Source organism: Montipora foliosa, chromosome 5, assembly GCF_036669935.1.
Source record: "Montipora foliosa isolate CH-2021 chromosome 5, ASM3666993v2, whole genome shotgun sequence".
Lineage (NCBI taxonomy): Eukaryota > Metazoa > Cnidaria > Anthozoa > Scleractinia > Acroporidae > Montipora > Montipora foliosa.
The window spans coordinates 40,494,893-40,504,328 of NC_090873.1; the positions used below are offsets into that span (position 1 = coordinate 40,494,893).

At 41.6% G+C, this 9,436-nt stretch overlaps 1 protein-coding gene and 1 pseudogene across 1 annotated transcript; one reads left to right on the forward strand and one right to left on the reverse strand.

The window, feature by feature from the left end:
* Positions 1–1,449: 1,449 nt before the first annotated feature.
* Positions 1,450–3,078, forward strand: LOC138002727 (uncharacterized). Its single transcript, XM_068848710.1, has one exon. It carries the CDS (start codon positions 1,450–1,452, stop codon positions 3,076–3,078), a length of 1,629 nt encoding a protein of 542 aa, XP_068704811.1.
* On the reverse strand, positions 1,645–7,384 carry LOC138002728 (uncharacterized; annotated as a pseudogene).
* Between the last annotated feature and the right edge of the window lie 2,052 nt (positions 7,385–9,436).

The window sequence follows — 9,436 nt, forward strand, 5'->3', positions numbered from 1 at the left end:
GCGTGCGTACACTTTGTAATCTGCGACATTCAGTGCTTACCACATGGCAGATAAAATGACTTTTCCCTTCTATATTTAAGCCATCGAATTCTTACGTTAAATTGACAAGGGCGGTTTGGAGCTGTGAGTAGGCGTGGGATTTGTCACATATGGTTTAGGGGCCGACATATCTCTCCCTCAATGCCGTACCGGGAGGCAAGGTCGGTAGCAGAAAGCAGCGAAGGGCCAACTGCGTCCAAAAGCGATCGCACGGGCCGAAATCCCGGGATGACTCGTTTGGTACGACGCTCCAGCGCCGGGTCTGGAGGTACTGCGTTTTTCTCTCTTGCTCAAACATTCCGTCGGCGCATGCGTAGATCTTCTGGCTCTGCGTTAGGAAGCCTACAAAAAGAAAGAATATTAAGAAATAGAAATAATAATAAGAATAATTAAGATGGTGGTTCAGTTCCAAGGAATAGACATTTCAGTTAAACAGTTTCTACAGGCATCAACTCGTAAGGTAAGAAGCGCGCGTGTCTGGTATTCTGGGGCATGCAGATTGGGATATCTAAAATGCTTTGTTGTAAACATGGCGGTTCACGAGTGAAGTTGTCTCTCTGGTTTTTCTGTGGACCAATTCCAGGACCTACCGATGCAATTTGGGCAAGTTTTGAAAGCTAAAATCTTCAATCGAGGCTGTATTTTGCTGATAGGACTGGGTGGCCCGACACTTATAAAAAAATCTATGAAATGACAATCGGGTGTCTTCCCTTGTCATGGAATGGCAGAATTACCCAGAATGCTTTTGGGCACGAAGGAGGCAACTTGAGAAGCACGAGACTGGCCCTGGTCAAATGGCTGAAGCGCGGCCAGAGGAAAAAGTTAGAAGACGATTTCTAGCCAGATACTAAGCAGTAACCCTGGTGTGTGCAGTTAACGTAGACTTTTGATTTCTGAACAAATTTTTGTCATAGAAAATTCGCGACAAATTTGTGCTTTTTTCCTTGTGATCCTCGTGTCAAAGAAAGGGTATCATGTAAATAAGAGAATAACCAGATTTATATTTGCAGATTACCTGTTTTCTTATTTAACTAAAGTCAAACTCTACATCTCTATGCAATAAGCACATTAAAAATCTCCTCATGTTACTTTATATTCTTTGTTATTCTTACGTATCAGCTAAGTTGCGGAATGCGCTACCTGAGTTTACTGGTTTCAAAAGAGAATACAGGGCCGCATTTTGTACAGCGGCTTTTCTTTTTAATTAGTATATCTTGAAATATCATGCATTTAGTATGTATGTGTATATGCTATGTATTCTTGGCTTGCAGTCACGTGACTTCCGGTACAATTTGCCATTTTCTTTCGCCATGTTGGGGTTCCAAAACCAATATGGTGGCTAGTGTATTGACCACGTAGTCACCAACTCGTGAAGCTAAACGCGATTTTCTCTAATTCTGCTGCCTCAAAATGCCTATGTGCCTGATCGTTGGCTGTTCTAGGCAGACTGGTCGAGGTAAGGGAGTCCCATTGTGTCGAGTTCCAGCTATTATTACAAATCAAGGCCCAGAATTTGTGGAATTGAGTATCGAGCGACGGCGATTGTGGATCTCTGCAATAAGCCGTGCTGATCTTACGGATAAAATCTTGAACAGCGAGAAAGTTTGCGACCAACATTTCCATTCTGGAACTGCAGCTCCTTTGTGGGATCGTTACAATATTGACTGGGTTCCCACTCTCAATTTAGGCCATGACAAAACGGCGACGCAAAGTGAACAACATCAAGCGCAATCGCGAGAGGCTCGAGCGGAGAGGTCAAAGGAAAGGCGAAAACGTCACGCGGAACAACAGGAACAAGAACGTTCACTGAAGCAGCAGAAATTAAATGAGCCTGGAGTTCCCCTTGCTGATTTTGCTGCTGAGATCGAAAGTGCAAGTACCAGTTCAGAACAAGTCCAAGTGGAGAACTTAGACTTGCAACCTACAGACCAGCAAGAATCAGATCCCAACGAGCAAGCAACACACAGCACATGCTCTACTCAAACAGAAGCGTTCGATTATTTATATCGCTCCGTGGAATCTCTTTCCATCAAGGACTGCCCACGAAGTGATGTCTTAACTCAAACAGAAGAGTTTGATTACTTGTTTGCTGAGTCACTGACTAGCAAGTTTTTTGACAAAAATTATTTCAAAGAGGATAACGGGAAAGTGTCTTTCTACACTGGTTTGCCAACATTTGAAATACTGGAAGCCACTTTTAATCATGTTGCACCCCATGTCAAACGAAGAACACAATCCCTTTCGTTATTTCAAGAGATGGTTATGGTACTGATGAAATTGAGACTCAATGTTCCACACCAAGACTTGGCCTACCGATTTGCAGTCTCTATTTCCACAGTATCAAGGACATTTGCACACTGGCTGGTCATCATGGATGTGCGGTTGTCCTCACTGATCAGGTGGCCAGAGAGGGAAGAACTTTGGAAGACCATGCCCCAGTGTTTTAAGTTTTCGTATGGAAATAAGACAACCGTCATTATTGACTGTTTTGAAGTTTTTTGTGTAAAACCGACAAACCTCCTGGCTAGAGCACAAACGTTCAGCGCGTACAAACACCACAACACAGTCAAGGTCCTCATCGGCATAACCCCTCAAGGCTGCATCTCCTTTGTCTCAGAAGCCTGGGGGGGGGGGGGGGGGGGACGCACCTCAGACAAGTATCTCACGGAAAATTGTGGGCTGCTCAACAACTTGCTTCCTGGGGATCTAGTTATGGCAGACAGGGGATTCACTGTTCACGATGGTGTTGCCCTTAAACAAGCAAAACTCATAATTCCAGCATTCACTAAAGGAAAAAAACAACTGGACCCTGTTGACGTTGAAAGAACAAGGGGGATCGCACATGTTAGGATCCACGTTGAACGAGTTATAGGACTGTTACGCAGGAAATGCACCATTCTTGAGAATACCTTGTCAGTAGATTTTTTAACCTGTAATCCAACTGGAAATCCTGAGATCCAGGTACCTATGATCGACCGCATACTCAGAGTTTGCTCTGGACTTGTCAATCTATGTGGCCCCATTGTCCCATTTGATTAGATTAATCTGTGCAAAATACAATGGAATCCCAATTTTGTTAACCTCTAAGACTAGTGTAAATTGGTTTGTCAAATCAGAGAGTTCAAATCAATGGTTAAAAATAGTTTAAGAGAGGAAATGACTCCGAGTCCAAGTTATCAGAAGCTTTAAAAAATAGAGGATTTACAAAACTGGGATTCCATTGTACTTATGTAAACCATGCTGTTTCGAAATTTGTTGGTTTAATTTGAAAATGTTGTAAATGTGTGTACCACCACCTGGGGGAAGTCCCTCATGGGGTTGTGTGGCCAATTTGAATATGGTTTTTAGGGATTTTTTTGTCTCAAATATGGATTTCGCCTGAAATTAAATGGGATTCTAAGAGGTTCAATGAGGAGATTAAAGAATAAAAATTAGTTTTGAAACACCACCAGACAGTTGACCCACAAGCAACTCCGGCGTTTAGAGGATGTTTTCGATGTCCATATTCTTTGATGTTCATTCTTGTCTGAGACAGTGTATTATGACTCAAGCTGGTTATGAAAAATTGGGAGATGTGTGACTAAGCCGTACCTCCCCAGCTAAAGATATGTTGAGTCCCCCCCCCCCCCCCTCCCCAAAGGTAACAATGTGCTTTTGTAAAGCTAATTTTATATGTTAAACCCAAGAAATTGAAAGAAATTTATTCATTATAACAATGAGAGGTTTCTCCTGTCATGTAATTCCCAGTTGATTTATTTGAACATACAAATTGACCGGGAGTCGTTGTAAAGCTATTTTATATGTTAAACCCAAGGAGTTGATATTTATTAATTATAACAATGAGAGGTTCATCCTGTCATGTCATTCCCAGTTCATTTATTTGAAAATACAACTTGTAAAACCAAAAACAGCCAGTTTTAATTAATTATATTTCGAAAAGGGAAAAAAGACAAATGAGAGTTGACCAGTCAGACAGTTTGTTTACTTGTAAATATATCTTCATCATTGATCATTAATAACTGTACAAAAAGGAAAGGTACTTAGATGTTTACCACTAGATTTATACCCCTTAATGGCTGCAGTTTTTTAAGCCATTAGGTTGAAGTTCTTTATCATACGCCTACATTAGAAAATTATTACTTACACCTTTCACTCCCAGGAATGACTAGCAAATAAATTCTCCTAACGATTTTACTGCTCTGTCAAGGAGACAGGTGGTGAGAATTTGGAAAATTATCAACTATGGGAAAGTGTCTTTATGTTACACCAAATTCTCAAGAACAGAGAACAAAGATTTGTATGGTCATCAGTTAGGAAAATTGAATTTCAGATCTTGGGAGTGGAGGGTTAAGGGGATTACGATTTGTAAAGCAATGAAAGGGAAGTATTTTTCAAATCTTACTGGTGGCCAATTGGTTGAAACAGTTTATTTTGTAAATAAATAGCAATAACACCTGAAGCTTTTTTGTGTGTCTCAAAAACTATTTAGTTTACAATGTGAGATAGCTGTCCAGGTAGCTGAAAAAATTTTAATGCTGCAATTATTGCAACGGTTCTTGTAAGTCACTAAAATTTAAAACGATGGAAACTGAGACATCAGACCAGCTTGAAGACAGGCCACTAAATGTGGTCGCATTTTTGTAATGTCAAAATTCAGGTTTTGTGGATTGGATCCAAATACAAGACTTGTCGCAAAAGCAATAGCAAAAACCCCACAGTCACTTCCATTTCTTTGCTGTTGGCAGGGTGCATACTCGAGTTTCTGGAAGCTATCTGCTAATACTAAGTCTTTGACCTAATCTTCAACTTCTTGTGAGATGATGTCATGATATAGACTGTCAAACAGTCTGACTGTTCCGGGAAGGCATCCTATTGAACTAACACAAACCCAGTGATTGTATCCTGTATGCAATAACTGGACAAATTCACCAGAAACTACATTAAAATTTCGCACTGGACCTAATGTAGGACGCTGAAAACCTTCAATCAAAGGGTTAATTTTCTGCAAAAGTACCTGTGCACTGTGGATAATTGCACCATCAAGCCAACCATGGGGGGACATAATAAGCTGATAATCTTGTTCATCAAGATTTCTGAGTTGACGATATCGTTTAGATTCACTAGTTGTAACCATAGTAACCTCCACGTCATCAGCACTTTCCTCTTCACTGTCATGATAAGATTCTTGTGCATTGTCAAGTTCATAGGACGTAGGTTTATCATCATGAGATTTCCTGACATGTCCCTGGAACTGCAGTGCTGGCATGAAATGGCTTTGCATGTTTTGTTTTGCAATCGGTGCATTTCCAGGTTGTCTTGCTGTTGTTGGGCAATTTCTTGTAACCAAGGCAAGTCAAGTGAAAAAATTTTCCACTCTGGCAATCATCGCTGTGGCACCCAAGTAATTTGTCAGATTGCTGTGGCACTGCTTGGCAAATACAAATACTGTTGAGAGATAAAGCCGTAGCCATTATTTCTGGAGATTTCTCCTTTCCTTTTTTCGACCGCTTAAACTGTGGTAGCCTGCAGCAGTGTGGGCAATACCACACCCTTGGTAGCGGGGTTGAGATTGCTAAGCACGAGGGATGAAATTCAACAAATGGGCAGTGGGGATTTCCACATTTCACAGTGTTCCCACATGATGGCATTCTGCAGAAACAAATTCCAACACCTGCTTGTGGTATCTCATCAGAACTGTCACACTTCCTTGTGTACCCTCTGCCTAAAATTTCAGGCAAAATACATGTTCTCCAGAAAGTCGTAAGTTTTGGCAAAACCTCCTTCGAGTGACCATGGTCAGGGTAAATTCTCTCTTTGATAATTGTTGCACGGTGAGAACTGTCAAAAGCACAAACAACAAAATCATTGTACTTCCTTTCAGGTAATGTCAAAAGCTGTTGTTGAACTTGAAAAAAGTAGTCGTGGTTTCGTTTCAGCTGCAAATTACCGGCTACCTTTCCAGGCAAGCATTCTTCTTCAAAACATAACTTTCAAAGTGACATCGGTCAATACAAATAGGACATTTGACCTCTCCGCACCCCAGTCCACAGCATGAGCAAGATACTAAGAAGTCTGGAGTGGCATGAATCCAAGGGTACTCTTGGTTGATAACTAAGCCACACTGCGAGAGTTTAAAGTCATCATGACTGTTTTTCATTTCTTCTTCATAGGCTTTAATTGCATCAGCTTCATGTTTGCACCCATGAATCACTGCTTTTGTGTTTACTTTAAATAGATTTGGATAGCAGATTGTCTTGATCAGTGGTTGTGATGGCTGTGCTGGGTTTGTCCGACAGACTGCTCCACTCATTGACGCACCAATACGACCCGCTCTATGTCGAAAAAATGCACTCCCATTTGCCTGGCTTTGTGTATCTCTCTCAATTTGTGCAATGTCTTTACTTGACAAGCAAATTTCTACATTAAAGCACTTCTTTAGTAAATCAGTGTATGTGAGGTTTAAATTGTCATTGTCAAAAAGGTCTGGGATTGTTTGGATACTGCTGCTTTCTGATATAAACTGGTCAGAGTAGGGCTTGATAAGACTTAAAGCCACTGGTTTAATTTTTGATTTGTCTAGACTTTCATAAAGGGTGTTCATTTCAGTCTCCGTGGGAACTTGTACTGTTAGTTCTCTTCTGCTGCCGGTGAAGGATGTTGCCTGAGCCTCTCCTAAGTTATCGATTTTTTCATCCAAATCCGCTTTAAGTTTTCTGGCGGAGGTCAAATTTATGACGCGCATTTTTGCATATGGGACATCTTTTACAAATGATGGCAACAACCACGTACATTTATCTTGGGTACAGGCCAACTTACCGCGAATCCTCGTCCACGCCTCGATATAAAACAACACACTTGCAACATGCGAGCACGTTTCCGAGAGCCCTGCTTTGCACCCTAAGCAGTGGGCTGATTTGACTGTTCCGTCTTTTTCGGCGACAACCCACACATAGATCAAAGGGTCATTCATTCTTTGTGAATGTCTCACTTTTCCTGTAACAACGTGCTTTCCAGCGACAACACATCCTTGAATGCCTAATAAAAATCCTGAAACCACAAAGTTGTAGGCTTCCAAACTCTTGTATGCTTTGAACTGCTCTTTCGTGTAGAAACTCGTTTCCAAAACCAAGTAGCTAAGCAAATCCATCGCTTCGATAGGTGGAAGGCACTCCGTGTCAAACTGTTGATCGGGAATGGTGACCGGATCGACTCCAATTTCGGCGATTTTTTCAAAGTATCTTCCTTTTACGTTGTCGTCAAGTTTAGCACAATACTCCGACAATATTGGGATCTTACTACAAAGCTCGTCAAGCGAGAGGACGCGTTCATTTTCCAAAGAACTCATCGTATAGTACACAGTGATGGCATACATGCATAATAAACACATGTAAATTTTACCCGCGGTGGAACCCCAACATGGCGGATACCCAAATATGGAAAATACAGTGACGTCACGGGCAAGCCAAGAATTTTAGCTGTAAATGTAATGTCTCGAAGAGATTGACTCTTGTAGTTAGCCTGAAATTCGAGATGAAATAAAGTTGCATGCATGGATGTATGTTACCTTTAGTAGGGCGCGTGCGTACACTTTGTAATCTGCGACATTCAGTGCTTACCACATGGCAGATAAAATGACTTTTCCCTTCTATATTTAAGCCATCGAATTCTTACGTTAAATTGACAAGGGCAGTTTGGAGCTGTGAGTAGGCGTGCGATTTGTCACATATGGTTTAGGGGCAGACATATCTCTCCCTCAATGCCGTACCTGGAGGCAAGGTCGGTAGTAGAAAGCAGCGAAGGGCCAACTGCGTCCAAAAGCGATCGCACGGGCCGAAATCCCGGGATGACTCGTTTGGTACGACGCTCCAGCGCCGGGTCTGGAGGTACTGCGTTTTTCTCTCTTGCTCAAACATTCCGTTGGCGCATGAGTAGATGTTCTGGCTCTCCGATACGTAGCCTACAAAAAGAAAAAATATTAATAAATAGAAATAAATTAAGATGGTGGTTCAGTTCCAAGGAATAGACATTTCAGTTAAACAGTTTCTACACGCGTCAACTCGTAAGGTAAGAAGCGCGCGTGTCTGGTATTCTGGAGCATGTTGTAAACATGGCGGTTCACGAGTGAAGTTGTCTCTCTGGCCTTTCTGTGGACGAATTCCAGGACCTACCGATACAATTTGGGCAAGTTTTGAAAGCTAAAATCTTCAATCGAGGCTGTATTTTGCTGATAGGACTGGGTGGGCCGACACTTATAAAAAAATCTAAGAAATGACAATCGGGTGTCTTCCCTTGTCATGGAATGGCAGAATTACTCAGAATGCTTTTGGGCACGAAGGAGGCAACTTGAGAAGCACGAGACTGGCCCTGGTCAAATGGCTGAAGCGCGGCCAGAGGAAAAAGTTAGAAGACGATTACTAGCCAGATACTAAGCAGTAACCCTGGTGTGTGCAGTTAACGTAGACTTTTGCTTTCTGAACAAATTTTTGTCATAGAAAGTTCGCGACAAATTTGTGCTTTTTTGCTGTGATCCTCGTGTCAAAGGATTTCGCTGTGATCCTCGTGTCAAAGGAACGGTACATGTCACAACAAATCTGATCCTACATGTAACAATTTTCTTCAACTGCTCGAATCTTTTAACTTAAGGCAACATGTTGGTGAGCCTACTAATCGTTCTGGCCATACTCTCGCCCTATAATTACTAGAGAAGATGAGAATATAATAAGCCCTCTTTCCGTGACAGAGTCAATTATATCGGATCACAGTATCGTTAACTGTAGTCTCAATCTCTTGAAACCGACCTTAATGAAAAGATGTATCTCTTCACGTAAAATTAAATCAATTGACATTGAACGACTTAAATCAGACATTTGCGATTCGCTTGGCCCTAACACTGATATTTCCATCGATGTGAATTATCTTGTTTCTAGATATTGCTCAGAGTCAACAAGGATTATGGATATCCATGCTCCACTAAAGAAACGTCATGTCGTCATCAGACCTGCAGCGCCATGGTACAATGATGAAATCAAGGATGCAAAGAGACTAAGGCGACGGCTTGAGAGACGATGGCGTCGATCACGTGACCCTGTTGACCATAGCAACTTTGCAAAGCAATGCCGTGCTGTGACTGACCTTCTTCAATCTTCACGATCAGACTACTACACGGATCTTATTAACAGCAATAGGGGTGATTCAAGGAAGATGTTCAGGACCGTTGGAAAATTGTTCAAACCTGTGACAAATAGCAGTCAATTTCCATCACATAGCTCAATGAAAGACCTAGCTGAGAAATTTATGCATTTCTTTGATGCTAAGGTTAATGCTATCCATCAGAGTTAATGCTGAAGTATGATGATGACACTTTCATTATTTCTGATGACAGTAACATTCCCTGTAA

What these genes read in the sequence shown, in the direction of transcription:
- LOC138002727 (XM_068848710.1), top strand. Translation starts at nt 1,450, where the DNA reads ATGCCTATGTGCCTGATCGTTGGCTGTTCTAGGCAGACTGGTCGAGGT.